At 43.0% G+C, this 23,033-nt stretch overlaps 1 protein-coding gene and 3 long non-coding RNA genes across 11 annotated transcripts in view; 3 read left to right on the top strand and 1 right to left on the bottom strand.

Annotated features, from left to right (window-relative positions):
- SH2D4B (SH2 domain containing 4B) overlaps positions 1 to 1,225 on the top strand; it is a 93,555-nt gene extending 92,330 nt beyond the window's left edge. For all 4 annotated transcript variants that reach the window (XM_082222477.1, XM_082222476.1, XM_082222479.1 and 1 more), the window contains exon 8: positions 80 to 1,225. In XM_082222477.1, the coding sequence (XP_082078603.1) occupies positions 80 to 172 (93 nt within the window). In that variant the 3' untranslated portion in view covers positions 173 to 1,225. The remainder of the gene's footprint in view (positions 1 to 79) is intronic.
- Positions 1,226 to 8,456: 7,231 nt separating this feature from the next.
- Positions 8,457 to 10,378, top strand: LOC309532816. The gene is made up of 2 exons (XR_014220036.1): positions 8,457 to 8,933; positions 9,560 to 10,378. It is a non-coding gene; the product is annotated as an uncharacterized lncRNA (long non-coding RNA).
- Positions 10,379 to 10,807: 429 nt separating this feature from the next.
- On the top strand, positions 10,808 to 21,719 carry LOC309532361. The gene is made up of 2 exons (XR_014219813.1): positions 10,808 to 11,683; positions 21,569 to 21,719. It is a non-coding gene; the product is annotated as an uncharacterized lncRNA (long non-coding RNA).
- Positions 17,300 to 23,033, bottom strand: part of LOC309532353 — a 32,353-nt gene continuing 26,619 nt past the window's right edge. For 2 of the 5 annotated variants that reach the window (XR_014219799.1, XR_014219802.1), the window contains 2 exons: positions 21,445 to 21,654; positions 20,771 to 20,965 (listed from right to left, as the gene is read on the bottom strand). This is a non-coding gene — a long non-coding RNA (uncharacterized lncRNA). Of the gene's footprint in view, positions 19,543 to 20,770; positions 20,966 to 21,444; positions 21,689 to 23,033 lie in introns of those variants that run through there. The other 3 variants (XR_014219800.1, XR_014219801.1, XR_014219803.1) reach the window with 3 other exon arrangements.

Genomic DNA, 23,033 nt, shown 5'->3' with positions numbered 1-23,033 from the left:
GCAGTATATAGTAAGCCATATAGTCATTTCAACATGATTATTTTTCACACTGATGATGCAATTTATTTTCTCTTTCTAGGAAGAAATAATCACATCCTCTGGCGGAGAGTTGCTGCTGGAGCCTTGCAGACAAACAAAGAACCCACCTGATTATAGCCCTTTATTTGAATGACTGTGGAGACTATAGTAAATATTTCTGGAGAACATTAATAATTAGTGAAATGACTCCACCTTGAGATATAAGATAGCAGCTTATCACCAGCTAATGAATGGCAAATGTTAACCAAGAAAAAGTCTTATGTAGGCAATCCAATTTTTAATTCGCAGCCATTATTTATCTTATTAGCCATTTAAAACTGGAAGCACGAGAAAGCAATTCCTCTACAATTGTACTTCAGAATAGGGTTAAACCACCAGTGATGATCAAAAATCACCCCCCACAAAAATTTCCCTAATAGCTGTAGCAAGAGAGATGGTTGGTAATGGAACTTATTTAGCATATAGTGAGTTGTGGAATTCTCAAAATGGTAGGATTCAGGAGCTAGATGTATGCGACTGAAAAAGATGCAGATTAATGGTATGGCTATGTAGAGATAGGTCTTTTCTAGTCTTCAAACTATGCATGATGTTAGCAGCCCCATTTGCTTAAACCTCGTCTTCCCCAGGTATGCATAAAGTGGGGGTCTGATTTTTATTTTTACCTCAGTAAGGAGAGCAAAACCATTCCTGCGCCCACCACTTTCCTTCCCATAACCTTTCTTCCAGCCAAGCTCAATTCTGGCATCACAGCTTGGTTGAAGAGAAAAGTATTGGGGGTGGAGTCAAAGGTAAGCTATGGGGAAGGGGTTAAGTACCCCCAATCATAGGGGCAGCTCCTGGCTGAAACCAACGTGGCAGTGGCTGTTACATGTGCCTTGAGCCTATACAGAGAGTGGAAAGGGAGACCACCGTTTATACATTTCACAGTCCTTTAGCAGGGGTGTTAACAGCCATTAGACCCTCCTCCCCTTTCCCAGAATGACTTCCTCACACTGCTTGCCTACCATCCCATTATAAAGAGGGATTTCCCTTTCAACAGGCCTTGACTTGTATGCAGGATTGAATTGTCAAGTGTAAAAGTGTACATATTGCCACCTGGCAAATATTGGAGGATAAAACATACCGACTTCTAAGTTGCACTCATTACCAACTTTTTATAAGGCACAATAAACACTTGTGAAACATCGACATGTTATGGATATTTTTGCTTTTGTTTTTATTTAGCTAGGAAAATCTCTTCCTTTTGTCCCTCTGTTTTCAATTACAAGCCTATATGGGCAACTATACTCATGCATTTTTATACTTTGTACCAAGCCTCAGTTATGATGACAAATAACATTATGACTGTGTGATACTTTGGTGAGTTTTTCATTGGAATATGAAAGGATCTGATTTATTTCCATCTTCTCCCCTCCTCAGATTTACCCTATAAAAATTGTTAGAACAATCTGACTATTAAAAACTTGAGAAAATAATAAGACTAAAACACTGGCAGCACAAATGCAGAGAAAGGACTGACACTGCAGCCTAAAAGATAGCAGAAAAAGGGGCTTTAGCTTGTTTTCTAAAAAGTCATCAGCAGGAACTAACATTTTGGACTTCCAAGGGAAGGCGTTTGACAAGGGAGGGGTCACTACAAAGAAGACCCTTCTTCTGCCACACAGCCTAAATCTGGACAAGAAATGCACCTGCAGCAAGAACCCACTTGAGAATCTCAAAATCTGTAAACTCATGGTGGAAAAGGCAGTCTATATTTTTTCCAGTTTTAGGCCATTTAGGGCAGGAATAGGAAATATGTGACCCTTCAGATGCCGCTGGATTGCAAATTCTACCATCCCTGACCAGTGGCCATGTCTAGCATCAAGAGAGCTACTGGTTCACTACAACTGATTAGGTCTTAAATATTATTTATATCTCACTTTAGGGTTTAAATAAAGGCCACCTAGGTGACCTGCATTAAACATTAAAGATAAAAATAACATTAGGAACAACAAGCAAGCATCTCTTATATCAAAGCATTAAAAAAGAAGAAATAACAGTAAGATGTTAACAAAAACCGTAAAATCATAATGAAAAGTGGACAAATCAAACTTCTGCTACTCCCAAGGTCCCCCCCCAAATAAAAAGACTTTGACCACCTTAAGCCACAGCTGAAGAAACCTCCTTGAGCACGAGTCTCCTTTCTGAAGGCGGAGATGTTCAGAGCACTCCCTCATAAGATGGCGTGAGTACATGGGAAGGGAAGTATTGAAGGGGGAAAGGCAGGAAGATGAATGGGAACCAAGTTGTTGCATATGAATTCCTCTCAGCCCCAGCCAGCATGGACAATGATGAGAGATAATGGGAGTTGTAGTCCAGCAACACCGGGAGAATCAAAGGTTTAGAAACTTGACGGTCAACACCAGAGCAGTTGGCATTGGGCTAAGAAACCAACTGGATGGCAGAGGATCTTCAGACTTGATGCTCCAGGCTTCCTGCAGCCAATCTTGGTTTATAATTAGGCATCTTCCTCATTTTGGATGCTCTTCAGAGATGGCTTCATGTAGCATACTTCCAGCAGGAAGAAACCAAAGGATGCATGACACTGACCGGATCGTTCTCCTTCAGGAGAGGGCACTGATGATCACTCAACTGAAAGCAGTGAAAGGCATCTCTACCAACAGATGCTTGTTGACGTGCCATGATCAGAGCAGAGGTCAAGAGTAACCCCCAAACAGAGAACAGCTTGCAGAAAGTTTGGTCTCCATCCCATCTTCCTTGCCATTTCCTAATGAACATATATGGGAGCGCAGTGTGATTTTTCATTTGGTAATCCATTTTCATTTTCCCCCAGTCTGCATTTCATGCATGCCTCATATTTTAGGTTTTACCTGGCTTTAAAATAAATTCCTTGTAAGTTCTCTGGCAAATGAAATTACCGGCTGGAAAACTGCAATTTCATCTTGAGAGTTTTATTATGCTAATAAATGTCAGGATTCTCAAATAAAGGAATAGCTTTTTTTTCCAGAGTCCCAAAGAATTAATGAAAAACAGTCAGCCAACTCATAGAGTACCAGAAAGGAAAACCTCGACAATATATAACCAGAAACAGCAGCCGTATAATAAAGTGGAACTTAACCGAAGATAAATTTCAAAGGAAACAAAAAGAGATCATAGCAGGGAAGAATTTAAAACAGCAGCAGCCTTACTTGGAAAAGATGTAGAGCCACTGCTAATACTCTGGGGGTGGGTTGGGGAGCAAATTAGAAGGGGGTGCATTTTACTAAGATTATATGTGTGTATTGTTGAATCTGAGAAAACAAACAAGCCTTTAAAAGCTAAACAGTGTGTAGGAGGTAGACAGGGAGGAAAATGATTTTGCAAAGTTTTACCTGAGTTTACCAGAGACTTTGTGATATGTCTCTCTGTGATATATATACACACACACAGAGAGAGAAATGCACACAGTGCTTTTTGTGATGGTACTCACCTGTGCGGAATTCCTTCCTTCCTTCCTTCCTTTTACTGCCATTGGCAGCCATTTTGTACTGGCGCCCACAGCACTTTTATCAATAATTACTCTGCTTGAGAACCTTACAGCTTACGGCTTCTGGAGGAGGACATAGCTGAAAGCTGTCCTGAACAGGAGGGCAAAGATACAAAGCAACATTTTGTCGCCAGTCCCAGTTGTATACTCCACTAGCAACCTTTATCCCCAACCAGGAAGAAAGCCACTTCCCCACCCCTCTTTATCATATTGGTGAGTATAACTGCTAGTTCTACTTTCTGTCTGGGGTGGAAGGCTTTTGAAGATTACATGGGAAAGTTACCCAGTTGCCCTAGTGTGGTTGCACTCCATAGATTTGCTTTGTGCTGCTCGCCACAAATTTCAATAGAACCTCAACGGGTCATAGATGTCAGAAGTTTGGTTTTTCAAACACAGAAGTTAGAGTTCATCACCAGGGCCCTGAAAGAATCAGCTGCCGTTCCATGCCCTTGCATTGAATTATGTGCCTACCTGTTCATTGTTGTTTCATTTCCTTCATTGTCTGGGTTTAAGATATTACGGCAATGGCCAATGCATCCATGTTCATAATTTACTACCCCAGCTATAGTTAGCATTGCATTCAAGGGGCTTTGGATTTCCATTAGGCGCCTCCCTGCCAAAAGAGCTTGTCGCTGAGATCTCTGGGAATTTATTACTAGACACTTTATGTAGTTTTATTTTTACAGGAAAACAGGCCCCAGTCATAAAGGGAAATTTGTTAATTCTTATAGGCACGGACCATCCACTTCCAATTTTATGTGTGTAATAGGAAGCTCGCAAATATAAAAACCAGGGTTGCACCACTGACATGTACGCTATTGTGATGTGTTTTCAATATTTTGTTGGGAGCCACCCAGAGTGGATGGAGGCAACCCATTCAGATGGGCAGCATATAAAAAGAGGAAGAGGAGGAGGAGGAGGAGGAGGAGGAGGAAGAGGAGGAGGAAGTTGTTGTTGTTTACTAGGGTTACAGCAGATGATGGTTAGCAGCTCATCCATGTTTATGGCATCTTCTGTATCTGTGGGGCAATACCTACTTGGGCAAGGGAGTGAGAAGAAGCTCTGCACTTATGTAAATCTTTTTTGGGGTGTCTGTGTGTGGATGATTAATAGCTATTCAGCTTCATCAGCTAACCAGCCTATATAAAAGTCAGTTCTGGCATCTTATTTCCTGTACCTCCCACAGGCCAAATTTGACAGATGGGTGGGGCTGCTCACCTGTCAATCCTTAACATTACAATGACATCACCTAGTTGTTGGACTTCAAAACACAGTGCAAGGCTCTTTGTAAGCTGGCATGACACTTTAAAGTCCTGCCAACCAGCTGATCGCCAGAACTTCAGAAGCATCGTACACGGGGCTCTTGAAGATTGACAGCACTCCAAAAGCTCCTCTTGGCCTGGCCTAGCTGCCTTTTTATCTGCCCACATATTGGCAGGTAGGCATAGCTTGGACAAAATGGCATAGTGGTCCAAATGGGGAGGCCTGGCAATGAGGTCTACAGGCCAGAGGTTCCTTACTCTGATCTAGTACAACCCAGAATCAGAACTGAGTGCAGAGCTATTTAGAAACGCAGACCCTCCAAGAGTCCTTATCTTCCAAGGACCGTCCTGGATTTACAGAAGTCATCCCAGTTTCTGATTTGATTCTGGAATGTCCCGTTTTTCCTTAGGACATTCTTATTTTCATCAGAGAAATTTTTGGAGGGTATGGAAAGGAGCCAGCTCAATTCTCAGTGTCTTTCACTGAGTTCCACAGACTGGCTTCTACTGACAGAGACTCATGTGGGGGGTCATTGGAAAAGTTTTAGATAATCAGCCTTTGATCCACCCATTTTAAATGAATTAATGAAAAATTGATTGATTGATTTATTGATTGATTGACTGATATATTGAATGAATAAGAAAACAACACACTAGAGCAGGGGTAGCCAATGTGGTGCTCTCCAAATATTATGGACTACAACTCTCATAATCCCTCACTTTTGGCTATGCTGAATGGGGCAGATGGCAGTTGAAGTCCAATATCTGAAGCACTCCACAGCGGCGACCTCTGTGTTAGGGCTTGGGTGATGGCAACCTGGTTGACAGGAAAATAACAGCCTCCATGTGGACAAACACCACATGGACAAAGTCCATGTCCCAGATTAGAACTGGGAAATGGAGACAATAGAACTGGGAAACAGAGACAATAGATCCACAACAGCAAAGCCATGGAGCCAAAGAAAAAAGATAAAAGGATGCATTCACAATTGATGTAAATTCGCTTACACTTCCTTAACTTATAGCTGAAATTACCTCAGCTTGAATCAAGTGAGTGTCTATAGATAATGGTTTCTGTTATGCAAACACAGGCCTTTATAGAGTAATACATTCTAATGGAATCCCCATATATCATTGTGGCTTTAAGTCTCACCTAATAAATCCTTCTCTCCTAAGACTTTATATTCTGTTGCATCACAGCTTTGTGTTAAGGTGAAAAGTGCCTCTCTTTAATTTTCAAAGAATGATCTCTTCTTTACTCTTATTTTTTTTATAGGTATGTATTCATTGATATCATTTATGGGCTGGTACCTGTTGTTCCCAGGACTGCAAAAGCTTGACATTCTTTTGTCCCATGTACACACTATACCTTTGAACCACATCCTGGGCACTGTAGTTTATCCCTCACAGATTTAGCACTCCCAGCAAGCCTTAACAAACTACAGTGCCCATAATTCTTTGAGGGGGAAAAGTATTAGAAAATTTTATATGCCATATGGTCTCAGAATGGGTTACACACTCAGTTAAAATAATAAAATGGCAAAATACAAACAACATATCCAATTCAAATTAAATAAACCAGCGTTGTTAGGCAGAGGCCTGGATAAAAAGAATGGTTATCACCCACTGTTGGAACCCACCTGGTGTCTGTGATTATCTAATCTCAGGGAACAACACATTCCCACATTCCAGAGCTGTGGTGTTGCTATCAAGAAGACCCTACATAGGATTTTTCTGTGTGAGAGCTTCTCATATGCTATTTAAATGGGTGTAGGTAAAAAAGGTAAAGGACCCTTGGACAGTTAAGTCCAATCAAAGGTGACTATAGGGTGTGGTGCTCATCTCAATTCAGGCTGAGGGAGCCGGTGTTTGTCCACAGAGAACTTTCCAGGTCATGGGGCCAGCATGACTAAACCGCTTCTTGCACAACACATCGCCGTGATGAGTGTCAGAACACATGGAGACACTGTTTACTTTCCTGCTGCAGCGGTACCTATTTATCTACTTGCACTGGTATGCTTTCGAACTGCTAGATTGGCAGAAGGTGGGACAGAGCAATGGGAGCTCACCCAGTTGCGTGAATGCGAACTGCCAACCTTCTGATAAGCAAGCCCAAGATGCTCGGTGGTTTAGACCACAGTGACTAACTAAATGGGTGTAGGTTGCAGTGATGCCATCAAGAGTGTCAGAATTTCAGCCCAGCGTGGGGAATCAAGTCATCAATTTAACAGATGTCTGGTGAGGTTTCAGCATGGGTGCCATTCCCAAGCCCTGTAGAGAACTGCAAAGAGACCATCTGCTATAGTTCAAGAGACCTCCTTGCATCATTAAGCCAGAGTAGGCCATGTGATATTCACCCCTGTGAAAACTTCCAAGACATGCTTCCTCAATGGTTTGAGATCTGGTAATAAGAACTGTACATGTGTAGGTTCTGTACATGTAACCCCACTTTTTGGGGTTCCTTATGGTGTAGTCTAGTTGTACCATTTGCACAAACACACACAGAAGAATAGGAACAAGACAGGAGCACAAGTCTGTTTCCATCACATTGTAATATATGGCAGATCATTATAAAAGGCCACGATTCCTGGAGCATGTTCTTGTTGGTCACTGTACTCGCTGAGAAACTTTAATTGGTGGTGTGTGTGATCACTCACACACATTTGCAGTATGCAAAATTAATTTCTCCCTGGGGTTCCCTGTAATAATATCAGCTGGCAGAGTATGACTAGACAAACTACATTATTGGTTTGCAGATGAAACATAATAATAAATTAGTATCTGTGTACTCGTACACATTAGACTATGTTTGGAGTTCATGACTGCTTCGAAATGCCTGGGGTGGGTGTGGGTGTGTAACTGCCAAACATAGACCATCAGCCACATATTGTATCGTCTGTGCTTCTTTTTCCTTTCTTTTTCTTGCAGATCCAGGAAGGCAGAAGAACAGGAAGTTAATACTCTCCTGGTGGTCTCCATACATAGGTGGTGAGCTGCATATTTGGCTTGGTGGGTCACAAGTTTACTGGATTAATATATCTTGTAGAGTTGGACAGGGGTTTCCAAAAAATTGAGGCCACTGGGCACATCTGGATTTTTGAAAAGGTGCCTTGGGCAACAGTCACAAAATGGCTTCCGTGGAGGTGTGGTGTTACACAAAATGAATGCTCTGGGGTGCATATGAGAAGCTGAGCAAGTGTTCACATGAAACGAGCAGGAAGGAAGAAACAGTCTCTCATGCATTCTGGATATTTAGCCTATTTATTTTCATGGGTGCTATATTAGGTACTGGTGGGGGGCACACTGGTGCCTGCAAGCACTGCATTGGTGGCTCCTGTGGTCATGTTGTTGTTGTTTAGTCATTTAGTCGTGTCCGACTCTTCGTGACCCCATGGACCAGAGCACGCCAGGCACTTCTGTCCTCCACTGCCTCCCGCAGTTTGATCAAACTCATGCTAGTAGCTTCAAGAACACCATCCAACCATCTCATTCTCTGTCGTCCCCTTCTCCTTGTGCCCTCCATCTTTCCCAACATCAGGGTCTTTTCCAGGGAGTCTTCTCTTCTCATGAGGTGGCCAAAGTATTGGAGCCTCAGCTTCACGATCTGTCCTTCCAGATGTCCTTCCTGTGGTCATATAGCTTCATATTTCAGCTGGGATTGAAAGAGCTACTTAGGAACACAGGCAACTACTTTATACCATGTCAAACTATTGGTCCATCTATCTCAGTATTGTTGACACTAATAGCTGGCAGCTCTCAAAGGTTCCTGGACATGCAAAGTGTGTGCCCTATCACTAGGCTGTGGCCCTTCATCTTTATCGACATCAGGGTTAGCCATACCATGTTGAGGTGATTTGTTTTGGATGGCACAACAAAGGTGAAGGAAAAGATGAAGGCTGGCATGTATGTCTGAATTGCATCAAAATATGTTTTAATGAGGAGAGGCCTCTGTTACAGGCACCAAGATGCCTTGGACCCCCACCATTAATTATCCTCTGCCACAGCACTCTTTGGCAAAGGTCCTAATCTGGATATCACCACCAGCAAAAAATAGAGCCTTTCCTGCTGTTTTTAGGAAAGGCAGAAAAACACATTTGTCAAGAAAGGCTTTTGGCCTGCAGACCGGGATTTCATATTGTAGTGATGGTTGTAATGCAGCTTAATGATGTGATTCAATTTTTTAAAAATATTAAAAAACGTATGTATTTAACTATGTTTTGATTTTTTGGTGGAACTTTTTCAAGCTGATGGAGATGTGGAATATATATTTGGTCCAGTACTTGAGGACATAAGCCTGCAGTTTGCAGAACTTGTTGAGAGTCAAATAGCCTAAAAATATTCTAGCTATCAAGGAGACAGTCAAGGTGGATTGGAAAGGCTTGGCTGCATGATCTGTAGGTTACGATTTACAGATGAATTAAGAGACATACTTTCTATCCCTCTCTCCCAATCTATTAATAATGAAAGACGTTTACAACAATAAAGGAGAAACTTGCCTGCTGGCTAATATACAGTTTGTAAATGTAATACTGTCTTTGCCTGCCTGCCTGAGGAACTTTTCACTTCTTTCTTTTCTCTCTCTTTTGTAATTGATGATCACTTGCATTGTCTTTTATATTTTTTTTTAAGAAATCAATTTCCTGCATGTTTCATTTTATATCAACAGTGAATCGATGGAACGTTAATGCAAGTGAAGCTTCAGTCTGGATTAATGCCCTTTCCTCTGTTTCAGTATGAAGCCCACACTTCCAAGCCTGGGAGCAGAAGAACCTTTGCAAGCTTGTCTTCAGATGGTAGCAGTGTGGTTGGACTTCCTGTTAAGGTTCTAGGCCAGGGATGGGGAACCTCAGGCCTGGAGACCAAATATCCCTGGAGACCACTCTCTGATCCTCACGACTCTCCACAGGCCACACCATTCACCTGCCCTGCTTTGCAACTTCCTTGAGTTCTTTTGACTGGCTGGAATGTGTCCCTGAACTCAGATGATATTATGGACTGGCTGGATGCAGAGGAGTGGTGGGAGGCACCAGCTGGGGAAGCCCCAGGGGAGGAAGGCTCAGACCCAGGGGATTGGTGGTGGGATGGCAATGAGTGATCAGAAGGAGAAGAGGAAGCAGACTGGGAGGAGGAGGTATCCAGTGCTGAAGAGGCAACAGGGTTGAGTGAGCAGGAAGAGGCTGTGGTAGAGAGCAGTCCAGGTGCAGAAGCGGAGGCTGGAGAGGAGGGGGGGGCAAGAGGCAGAGAGGAGGCAGGTTGCCGAAGAAGCCACAGAGTCTCCTGGTCCTGCTTTCACCAGCTCCCCTCTACCCTGGTCTCACACAAAAACAGAGAGGAATGAAGAGGGCAAAGCAAGGAGAGACAAGATGACGAAGCCTTAGGCTGATGGGGAAGGAATCAGCAGAGGAGCCTTAGAGAGTGGTGGGAAGGCAGGGGACTTCAGTCCTTGAAACTGTCTCATTGGGGCAAGACCTACTGGGAAAGTCGCTGTGAGTACTAGGCCTGTGTTGTTTTTGGCTTCTTTGAATAAAGAGTTAACTTCACTGACACCAAATGGTTTATTGCTCACCCGGTTCCTGACAGCTGATGCTTCTTGCCTGAATGGAGATGGGGGAAAATGTCTGAGTGTCAAGAAACTAGCCTACTGCACAAAGGCAAAATTCATATTCATTGCTCCATCCACTTTTACCTCTGGCCTCAGCCATCAATGGTATGTGGCCCTCAGAAGGTTGGCCAGGAGGGAATGTCGCCCTCAGACTGAAAAAGGTTCCCCACTCCTGTTCTGGGCAGAGAAGTGCTAGCAATATGTTCAGATTCCCAATGCTGTTGTGGAGACCTACTGCTTTGTGCAAAGTGCCGTTTCTCCTTGTTTCCTGTCGTTAAAGTTCTCCCTTGTGGGCTCTTAAGTGTATGTAATCTGAGGTTGGAGAGATATAGTTCCATGTTCTCATCTGAATTGTACTTCCCACCCCGTATACTTATGGTGGTGGTATGTGATTGTGCATTGAACACTATAAGGCCATCACAGCGATGCAAACAGGGCAATGGCCAATACAATAATTTTCAAATCACCTTTGTGCCCAGTCTAGTTCTGGTGTAAAAACTGCACTGCCAATACACAGGGAATCTTGTCGGACTGGACGAAACTTTGGTTTGATCCAGCACTGATGCTCTTCTGAATTAAACCCAACTCCTAAGATGCTCTAGCTCTCTTCAAACATCTAAATTCAACACATTCTCGATGTCTTCCAAGGCCATTTAAATGTTGCATTGAATAGGTTTTTTTGTAAGCTTTTAATATTGCTAATGGGCTAATAGACAGGTAGAAGTGTGTTAGCAATAAAAATGAGATCGGGCCAAGAATATTATATTCATGTATCCTTCAAATCAAACTCTCTCTTTAAGTTTTAATTCCCACACCATTCTCTCCCTCCATTCCATTTTAACATTTCATGAGCAAAAGAAAGCCATGAGAGGAAGCATGGAAAATTTAAATTAGGCTGCACTAATTCAATACAAGCAGGGCTTGGATGAAGTTGCTTGTGAAAATTATTGCCGTTATCAAGAAATGCTTTAATTTTTCACCCCATTTTTTTTTTAGCTAATTGGACTTGCCTATGTGACTGATAAAAACAACAATATTGTTTCTCAGTTGCCACCCTGTTGCTCTCAATGACATCATAATGTAGCCCAAATCTGACTGGATACAGTTCACCATGAGGTTATCACATTCACTATGTGAATCCTGATTGGAATATGGGTTCATGTGACAGAGTCAGGAAGGACAAAGCATCAACAGCAGCCAGGGAGAAATGGTGTCATAGCAGTAGCCAGTGACAATGATCTGGATGAAAAGTAGGTGAGTTTTTACGTAATTTAGTCGTTTTCTACCCCAATGAAATCTCTATTTTCAATTTGAAAACTCTGCAGCTGTGGGATGCCATCCATTGAATTTGCTCAAGTTCAATCAAACACTTTTGGTTGTGTTGTTCAAGATGCATTTATGACTGAACAAGAAATGGCAAAAGCAGAAAATGTCAGCTGAATGCCTGCTTCTTCTGTAGGTCTTTATAGCAATTTTGCTAGATTCAAGAGGCTTGTAGTTTTTGGAGAAGTTTCTAAGAAGCATCTGTATGGTTTTGTGAATAAATGAACTCATGAACTTTTGGAGATTAACTAGACTCTAATAAAAAATGTCCTTCTATAGTTTTTAATCTACTCTGGCAGAAGTGTGGAATAAAGATGTTAAGTTCTTAATATCTCTTGAGAAAGCATCCAAATGTCAGGTTGTACAATACAGTGCCTTTCTTTGTAAAACCCTGGAAGCCTAGTTTACAAAAAGGAATGTAATACAGGGGGAGATCATTGTGGATTACAAAGCAGCTTCTGAAAATGTCAGTGGTAAATAGCCAGCAAATCCCTTATTATCAATATCATGGCATTGATATACAGCACAAAGGCATATATGATACTTGCAAATCCATATCGCATCAAGCATTTTAGTCAGTAGCAATCCCTCAGACCCAAGCGAAACACAGGTCTAATACATGTGGGATCTTGGGTTTTATTAATGATGAAGTTACAGGGACTCCTCTTGCACAAATGAACTTGATTTTAATTGAGTTCTATGAAAATGTGCCTGGGGTGTTCCTTGCTTTCCTTATGTCTAAACATCACAAAAGAGATTAAAACCCCTTTTTGGGAAATGAGTCTTCATTAGGAAGGAATAAACTGCTTCTACATTAGGTTTCCCATGAAGTGAAAAGTGTCTCGCAGTGGAACACAGGCAGTTATTGACCTCAACCTCTGTGGACTAAATCAGATGTAACCTTCATGCCATTTGAGCTCACGCACAATCTGGTACAATCTGGTCTAATGCTACTCTGATCACCTATTGTAACATAAATGCTATCTTGTGGCGTCAAGTGAAAAGACAGCTGTCTTCTGTTCACGTCAATTGCTTACTAATGAGCATGGATGGTCATCTGATGCTTTCCAGACTTAGCTGAAGGTGCTTGGTTTTTGATGGCTGTTTCCTCATTGACCATTGCTAAGGAGCTAGGTGTGGCCTGAGAAGAGGGGGAGTGGCTGAGGAAGAAATTTGGCCTGTAGAGAGTCCCAAAAACCACACAGAGAGAGGCCTAGAGGGCCACATCTGACCTGTGGGTCTGAGGTTCCCAAGCCTGGTCTGATATTCCTGTCAACCATGAAGGGATTAATCAGCATTTATGGTTTTGCTTAATTAATTGACTCAAAAGCCTGAAGGATAAAGAACATTGAACAATTTCCCACTAAAAATCATGATTTATTGCAATTAGACAATTACATAAAAAATGGTAATTTTGGTGCAAAATCCTTTTTTTTTTTTTAAATTGACAAGGCTCATCAGTTCCAAGCAGAGATTGATTCATGTTGCTTGGAGGTCTTGTTAACCAATCCCATTATTGTTATATTTTTTAACTTCTCTGGGCTGTTTGTAAGAAAGCATATTCGCCCCAAATGGTAATTTGCCATCAAAAATAGATAAAATATTGCAGTGGTAACTAACCAGAAAGAATAAAGACTCTCCTCCCTGAAAGAGAGGGGAGGGGTTGTGGTCGGGGCCCGAGCTCCGGCTAGCAGGGGGCATGGCCCCCTTCCCCCCCCGCTCACCTGGCTGGCGCTCACGCCCCCTCGGTGGCCATCCAACCAGGAGCCACGGAGGGGGCGTGTTCAGCAGCATTTTGCTGCAGCGCCAGCCTTCCCCGGCCTCATTCTTCCTTCGCCCATCGTGAGTCACCCACCCTCCACTCCCTTTTAGTTAGGGCTTAGGTTTTTGGCCTTGCTATGGACCTTAGGTTGGTCACCCTGGTTGCCTGGGGGGCCTGGTAGGAGTTTTTCCATTTGGCACTAGGCTTTTTGGTTTTTTCGCCTACCTCGTAGCAATCGTCACAACTTTTGTGGTATTGGTGGGTAGGTTAGGCATTGGAATAATGTGTTGCGGTGTGTGGAAGTGCTAGGTGTGGCCATCGCCTATGCCTTCAATTTTTAGGGGTATTCCGTTAAAGGAATCTGGGGGTCGTGTATTCCGTCCGATGCCTGCTTGGCGGGAGGCCTTGGCACGACCCTCGGTGACAGCAGGGGTGAGCCTATAGTTGGATTAGCATCAACAGGCTCCACCTACTGGTGAATAACCCACTTGTTTCGATCCAATGCCTAAGCCAATACCTTTTCAATGCTGTAACCAATAAAGTTGTGGCCTTTTCTAGCCCATTAACCTTATATCACGTGTCCTTGTGTCTTTATTTCACTTCGCCCGGGGTCGGGTCCTCGAACCACAAAATGACAATGGAATTGAGAAAGTTGTACTTGCCCAGAAAGCTTTCAAGATCAGCATCCTCAGGCTTGATTAACATGAATGAAAAAAAAAGAAACCTCACATAAATAAATAGAATGCTATCTCCTACTTTACTTGTGGGCTCTGCGGTGTAGGGAGCAGAGGGTGGGGTGCTCTAGGGATCTGAGGCAAGCAAGGGCCCACAGCCCAGCTCCCTAGCTGGCCAGGTGGGGCTCGCTAGCTCTGGAAGGAGGTGTGTGATAACTCAGGTGGAGTAGGCTTAGAACAGGTGAGGGTCACACGTCTCATCAGGCCCAGATGCTGTAACAGGCATGCAAAGTACAGAAGGGCAGCAGAGCGAAGGTTCTGTTTCTGTTGACCTGCCCAGCTTGTGAGACTCTGTTTCGGTATGGACTTTGGACACTTGGATTGATCCTGGACTGGGAACTTAACATATTGACTTGTTGCCTGGTAGGCCAGGGGTTCAGGACACAGGAGATGGTGAAAATTCAACTCTTGATTGCTTAATCACTGCTAACAGGAGGGGTTGTAGCTCAGTGGTAGAGAATATGCATTATGAGGTTTGATTCCTGGCATTGTCAGGTAGGGATGGGAAAGTCTTCTAGCTGAAATTCTGGGAAGTTTCAGTTGGTGTAGAACAGTGATTGCTAAACTTGGCCCTCCAGCTGTTTTGGGACTACAATTCCCATCATCCCTGACCACTAGTCCTGTTAGCAAGGGGTGGTGGGAGTTGTAGTCCCAAAACAGCTGGAGGGCCAAGTTTGGCCATCACTGGTGTAGAAGATCACACTAAATTGACAAGTGCTCTGACTTGGTTCCTATGTTCCTAAACCAGAAAATGGGTCATGGGATTATGCCATCCCTCCTGGAATATGAAATCTCATAAATTTGAATATGGTTTCAAACCCTGACTAAGTAGTAACCCAGTTTAGTTCTAACTAAGTGCTGACATAATGATCTACTGCAGATAATTTATGCTCTGCGAGAGGTATTGGAAAGATCATTGTTGAACCATGTTAAGCAATTGGCAGTGTTACATCTCCAGAAATATATTTCTTTTGAAACAGGTATAAGAACTCATGTGTTAGAAGCATGACATCTAGTGCGAACTCATGTGTTAGAAGCATTCGCATCTAGTGCGAATCACAACGCCTCTTTGCATGCTTAACAGGGGTGAATCGCTCCAGAACTTGCCACCTTGGAGATATGCCTAGCATGAGGCTGTAAATCAGATGTAATTCTCTGCTTTAGTGCTGCTTATATGAGTATTGGCAAAAAAGCGGTCTAGTCTGTTGATACAGCTTCAGTCAATTAAAAAAAAAGCCGAATGAATTATTAGAGATACAGTTAATTTGGCTTCTCTGTGAGTGCATAGATAAATTCCTTGAATCTCATTAATTGTTTTCCTGTAGTGAACAGGAAAATGTATTCCCAGAGAACTGAGCTGAAAATGGTATCTCATATTCTTAAAATTAACTGGGGGGGTTGGTGGTGGTGGTGGTGGTTAGAAATGTATAACCTAGCGGATAATGTTAGTGTTTAATACAGATGGGAAATGGTGTGTGTATAAAATCCCTGGTGTTGAATTAATATAAAAAGTGGCAGTTCTCTGCTTTAGCATGCTGCAGCCCCTTAGATTTTGTTTCTTACACCTGGCTAAGCACCCATTCAATATGAGTAATCATTCAGAATGATACCTATAGACTAATAATGCTCAACAGACCTCTGGTTAATTTTGTGGTTAGTGAGTTGGGAAATTGTGGAGGTACACCATGAAAACATTGCTAAGCAGTAAATTATCCTAGACTTGGTTGCTGGTAAAACCTTGAAATCAAAGCATGTAATACACAGAGGAACGGCTTTCAATCTGTCTTCCATAGGCTTTCTCAATGAGAAGATCAGAATGGTAGGCAAGGATAGGTGGGCCACCGCTGACAATCTTCCCTTGCCGTTGTTCACTGTAGCATGGGTTTGGGCAATGCTTGCTGTATGAACCATGCTACTAGAACGTTCCCCAGAGTCCTCTGCAACAAGCAGGGGGTTCCTGGCAGGTATTCCACAGCAGATAAGTTGAGATAGAAAGGATTTCCCGAAGCCAGGCAGTTTGCAAATGACTAGTATAGACCTTACAATGGAGCAATGGGTATTTGGACTCTACATTGAAATATATTAGTGTGGTTTTGCCGGGTGGGGAAGAAGTCCCTGCCCTGAGGAGTTTTCATGAAAAGGGAGGACAAGGGAGAGGGGGGGATACAAATGAATGCAGTTGCACAATGCTTGGGAACAAGCCAACCAAAGTTACTTGGATTTACTTATGAGTAAACATGCAGAGGTTGGCACCATGGGGGTGAGGACTAATCGTTAAGTCAGACTTTCCATGGAAAAGGTGGGTTTTGTTTAGGGATTTTCCTCTATTTATTTACTCCTGTCATATCATTAAAAAAGTTATCTGGGCATCTTATAACACCATAATAAGTCAAATTAAGAATGATAAGCAATAAAATAAAAGGTAGCAATAAAAAATAATGCAGCTTGAAAACACATGGAGAAGACAAGGCTGAAAACAGGTCAGGTATGAAAGACTTGGGGAAAAGAAAATGGTCTTTGATGTCAGGAAGGTGGGCTTTCTCTGGAAAGGCCGGCACCGAAAAGAGCAGAATGGGCGCAATACATGGTACTGCCACCACCCCATTGCTGCTCCTACTTACTTTTAAAGAGTTTTGCCTCCACTGATAATGATGTTATGAGAGGCTCTTCCCTCAGAGCAAAACATTATAGGCAAGGTGGCCCAGAAGAACAGTGGCACTGCCACAAATTTTCTATGGCAGTTAAAAATGACCTCTAAATGTTGAAGCAGGAGTTGTGTCCCCTGGATGTTTTTGGATTCCAACTCTCATCAGCCCCAGCCATCATGACCAATGGGCAGAGATGATGGTTTTATTTATTCTTGCCATCTCATTTTTGACCACATCCAACTTACCAAGGTTCATGGTTCTTACATTCCAGGTTCCTATGCAATACGTTTCTTTACAGCATTGGACTTTCCTTTCGCTTCCAGGGATATCCACAACTGAGCGACCTTTCGGCTTTGGCCCAGCCACTTCATCAGCTCTGAATCTACTTATACTTGTCCTCAGCTCTTCCTCAGTAGCATGTTGGACGCCTTCCGACCTGAGGGGCTCATCTTCCAGTGTCATAACTTTTATATGCCTGTTGTCTTTGTCCATGGAGTTATCTTGGCAGGGATACTGGAGTGGCTTGCTGGTTCCTGCTCCAGGTGGATCACATTTGGTCAAAACTCTCCACTATGACATGTCCATCTTGGGTGGTCCTGCACGGCATAGCTCATAGCTTCTCTGAGTTATTCAAGCCCCTTCACCACGGCAAGGCAGTGATCCATGAAGGGGATGGTAGTTGTAGCTTAACTCCAGCATTACAACACACCACTTGGAACGCAGAAGAGACAATGTGTGTGAACAGCCTAGACATGCAATGTTTAAAGCAGGACCCTATGAGTGTTTACTCCCCCCCCACAAGAACACAGGCTCTGTAATGTATTTTGGGATAAAAGTGTTGCACAAAACAGGAGGGGGAAGAAAAGGCTAGCAACTTCTGTTTTTAACACTAGCTTGTGAGTGACTCGTCTTCCTACTTAGAATGCTGAACATGTAAGCTTCAGCATCCATAATGCCACACAACAGATTTGAGGCCAAGAATTTAAAAACATAATGTTTTCCCCTTGAAGCTAAAGGAGGAATGATAGGTAAGCAGAATTTAATAATCGCTCAAGTTGGGATTTGTACAGAAAGAATCGCTTTTGCAATTCCATTGGTATTTCAGTGTTTCTGCTGCCAGAAGATTAGCAACCTTTTTTATATTTATTTAATACTATGGATTGTTTATTTGGGTGGGAGAAAAATGAGATGTAAGGGGCAGGATATGATCAGGGAAGAATGCTCTGTGGCTCATTTGAAAGTGTTCTGAACCACTCGAAAAAAAAAAAGAAATACTCCGCTGCAATTCCCCCCCCCCCCAGATACTAGAATCCAGGAGATCAGCATAAGCTCCTAAAATCTGTGACTTGCACGGCATTTCATGATACTTCCTGTCCCCATTAGGTCACTCAGTGTTTATGATCAGAGCAACAGCACGGCAGGAGTTTGCCAAAGTTCTGTAGAAATGGCTTGCTGTATTAATTGAAGAAAGAGCATCCTTCTCCTTAGAGATTACTCTAGTTTCCTGCTCCCACACTCCCCAGGGAATCAGGGAGGGATTATATTCAAACCCATAAGAATACATCCAATGTATAAATTGGGACAGCAGCAATCATTTGAAATTTGTAATTAATTTGCACACCAGTCCGTGGTTGCTTGTAGGCATTGATGGTCAGTTAGGTCCTATATCTGGCTTTCCCTTACCCTCAGATCATTTAGGTTGCAAACCTGTACACACCTACCCATCAGACACAATGGGTTTACTTCTGAGTTGGCATACATAGCATTTCAGTGCTAGCTGGCTGGACAAACCAACACCCAGTGTGCATTGTGCAGGCTACTCAGATTCTATGAATTCCATTGCACACATGTGACACTCTCGGCATTGTGGAAAACATTGTTCCCCTGTTCTTTCAGGTAGTCTGAGCTTCCAAGCAGCAGGTATATCATTTTTGCCTCAGTCCCTACCCCAGATTGTTCTGCAGGGCTCATGAGATTGATGGGCAAGACTTAATCGAACACGAAATAATATATAAAAAAACCCAACAGACTTTTCAGAGGCTTGCATCCCATGACATACACTGGTGATCTTGCTGGCTTACAGCAGGGTGATGATTGTGCCTGGGCCTACTGTATTCATTTCATACCTTCCATAGATTCTGTTAATTACAAATTACCTTCAACATGCCCCTACATGGGATTGAGGAGGGCACATGAAATCTGCCACCAAACATGGCTTCTCTGATCGCCATCTTTGCGAATTAAAATCAGGATTGATGATTGCGTTGATTTGGTGCTTATCCTAAGTAATTCATTCTCTTGAAAGATGGGTCTTGGTATCCACGACTGAGCAGCCCTATTTAGGATCCACGCTGCTCACCCCCAAAAGGGGGAGGTGCTAGAAAAACTGCCCTAAATATAGTCTGCCTCTCCCCCCCCGACTGGGTTATCATGCCCAGTGGGGTCATCACCCAGCGGTCATAAAAGACAATCCCACCCCCGGAAGGTGAAATTCTTTAAAAATAACAATTGACAAGTCATTTTGGAAAACTCTCACTATTATTTAGAGCCTGATTTGAAAGCCAGCTTCATTGTATCACTGTAGGTGGTATGTTGACCTGTTGATGTTTGCCTGGTCAGTTTTATACTCCCTTCCTGTACTGTAACCTGTTTTTCATAATAGAAAAGTGAGTATGGATGCAATCCTAAAGGGCACGGTGGAGGAAACCAAAGCCATTGAGCCACCTCATCCAATGCTCTACCAGGCTTTCATAGAAGTACTTGCGGGTCCCTTTCTCTTTTTCCATATTCTCTCTCTCTATATTATAATTCCCATTGTTCTCAATGGGAAGGAAATAAACTATGCCAGCTCAAACTGGTGTAGTTTGGGCCCTAGTTTAGGATCCAATACTTTTCAGTAGCCAGGCCTGAGCATGTCCCCTTTTCTGCCTTACTGACATCAGAGCTCTGACATTAGCAGGGCAGGGGCCACATATATTTTTTGTAGTGGCCGAGATGTAGTGGGTCTCCCTCTCAAAGCTCAGTGCAGCCCATGGTTCCTCCCAAACAAAAGATAGATAAAAAGAAAAGTACAAAAAATTAGCTGCGGCTTGTGCAGGCAGCTCTTGAGAAGATGAGCGGGCTTCTATTGTGATGTATCTGAGATAAGGGATGGGCAAATCAATCAATTTCGGTTTCTCATTTTTCCACCCTAAAGAACAGTTCTCCATATTTCCACGACAATTTGCATTTTTTAAAAAAGTTATGAATCCCCCCCACATTTTTGTGTAAGTTTCTGCTAATGCACTGATTTTTGTATGCAATTTACTTAATATACACATTTTTTTGCAAAACATTTTCCCCAGAACAATGCATGTTTGTTATTTTCATGAATATCTGCATTTTATCCTAACGCGCTTCACCCTCTCTGCCCTCCCTTTGTTTAATGTTTCTTGTTTGCAGGTTAACTTTTTCTTCCTGTTTAGTGGGCGCTGCTACAGTGTTTGACTGGTTGCTGTTGAAGGACCAGGAAGAAATTTTCCTGCATTGGCAGGTTTTTGTCTTCCCCATAGCAATTCGTCACAACTTTGGTGGTTATGGCCTTGGGTAGAATCCTTTAGTCTTTTCTTCCCTATATGGGGGGGGGGTGTTGAAGTGGTGACTCACCCCCCTGCGGCGGTGATTCCAGGGTCCCCCTCTTAAACGGGTTACATAAATAGGTGTCACTGGCCATACACTGAAAGGTTGTCAGTGAATTACCCTGTGTGCAGGGATATGGGCTGGGTTGTCTGCCTACAATTATGTCTCACAGAGCACCCCCATATCCCATTTACCCTGTGAGCCTCAATTCCCCCTGGCTGGGGGGCTGGGAGGGATACAAGCCCAAGGCCTAAGCGAAGGTCTTCCTACATTCAGAAGTTTAATAAAGTTGTGGCTTAATTTTAATTCCATAACATTGTCAGAGTCTTTATTTCCTTTCCTATGTTCCCTGGGAGTTGGGGCTGTCGAGCCTGGTCATGCAATACAAGTGGCAACCATTTTAGGTGTGTCCGATTGACATCCAACTGCCAATGTGTGGCTCTTTTTGGACCTGGAATAGGGAGAAATGGGGCAGGATGGGCTTATGCACACTTGGCCAATGCATGCTTTGACACAAACTCCATGAAAAAGGGCAATTGCCTTTATAACACATTTTGTACACATTACTTCATGGGAAAACTGCATTGCCAAATGCGGAGAAGCATGAATTTTGAAGGGCAGCTGTGTTTGGGTCCACATATTAGATCAATTTGCATTTAAATGCAAACTGAATCCCCTATCCCTAACCCAGAGAGCAACACATGGATGATAAAAAGGAGCCCTTTAACCATTCCCCTTACTGCAGGATTTAATTCCAAAGCTCACTTCTCTTCCCTCCTTTGTGACCTTGAAATCTTGCCTTTCATTGGGTTTTTTTTCTGGGGGGAGAGGGTAATATTACAGCTGCATGCTACATATACTTGTGTTAAAATGGTCCAGAAACAAGACATATTGGGAGGGGCAAGCTTTTTTGACATGAAAGCATCCCACCTGTGTAGAGTGAGCAGGATTTTTTCATTAGGCATGCCTTGTGGTCCTTTCAGTTTTCCAAGTTTGACAGGGTAAACTTCCGTGTCTGCTTCCCTTCCTCTCTTCTGCTCCCTCCATGCTACAGCTCACTCGCTTTGTCTCTCAAATGGCTCGATTCTGTGGGTTGCGGTGACGGAACAGACAACATATTCCTGGAGCCGTTGGTGTTTACTAATCGGAGATGATAGAAGCCAGAAAGGGAAGCCTTCTCGCCAATAAATAAAAAATGATCTGCAGTTAGATCACTTAAGCCCTTCATTGTAATGTGAGGAAGAAAAGGGGGGAGGGTATATACCCTCCCATAAAAGCAGAACTGCTCTCCTTTTTCATTCCTCAATACAAATGCATCCAGGAGGCAGCCTCTCACGCTGTGTCTTAACCTGCCTTTTGCAGCTATAGAAGAATACAGATGACGGTGGCTTGAGACATTTTCCTTTGTGCAGTGCGTCTTATGCAAAGTGGGGATAAGGAGAGAGGAACGACGGCAGCAAACTGCACAGGCAGTGTAAAGAGAGACATTCTAACACAGAATGAATGTCTTCCTGATTGCATTGAGGTTTATAACGCTGTGTGCTTTTGTCCCAGTGGGTGGTGCAATTGAGCTAACCTTCCCAGAAGACTAGTTTTATTACAAGAGATACCTTATTAATTTAAGGGGGGGGGGACATAGAAAGAAAAAATATATAATAAACACCCATATTACAAATTGCAGGTCATTATTTGATACAGCTGCATGGCTTTAAGAAAGGATGGCAGCTGGAACATTAAAAGGGAATGCCACTGCTAAACTTGCTCTGGCCAATTTGCTTCTCATTAACTCTCGGGTTTTGCCCCCTCTTTTTACAAACATGAATTATGCCTGGATTTTCCATGATTAACGTTTTTTTATAGAGATCACAGTTTTTGTACTCGGCTGCAGTACGTGCAATGTTTTCTTTACTCTCAAAAACAAGCCCTCACCCCAACACTTCTTTCTGATTCCCAAAGCAGGTATGGATTTTGAGCTTGGGGTTCTTCAATGTGTTTGGATGGGTCCACTAAAATTCTGGAACTTTATCTGCATAAAAACTGGTTTAATAATAATTCTCCCCCCCCCCAGTGAACTCTGGGAATTGTAGTTCAGGGGTGGCTTAAGGATAGCCAACAGAGGATTCTCAGCATGCTTGAATTTCTGTTTGCTTCTTTCTTTGTGGGACTCTAGGACCACATATGCACCTAGCAGAGTTCTCCATGAAGTGGGACTGGTTATTAAACCACTCTGGAATCTGTAGCTCAGTGAGGGGCACAGGGGTTTCCTACCAACACTTGGCACTCAACAAATTACAGGGTTTTGCTTTGTTTATTCACTTTCAATTTTAGTTTGTTCAATTGAAATATTCTCATTTTTTTTAAAAACACACACACCCCAAACTACAATTCCCAGGATTCCTTTAAGGAAGCAGTGACTGTTAAAGTGGTATATGAGAGCAGTGGCAGACCTTGGGGTCTCAAATTTCAGCAGCACCCTGTGCAACACCAAAATTTGGTCTCTCTCTCTCCCCCCCCCCGGC

This window comes from Podarcis vaucheri (assembly GCF_965113315.1).
Source record: "Podarcis vaucheri genome assembly, chromosome: 5".
NCBI lineage: Eukaryota > Metazoa > Chordata > Lepidosauria > Squamata > Lacertidae > Podarcis > Podarcis vaucheri.
Note: the sequence above shows the minus strand (reverse complement) of the source record. Positions and strands in the feature narration are given on the sequence as shown.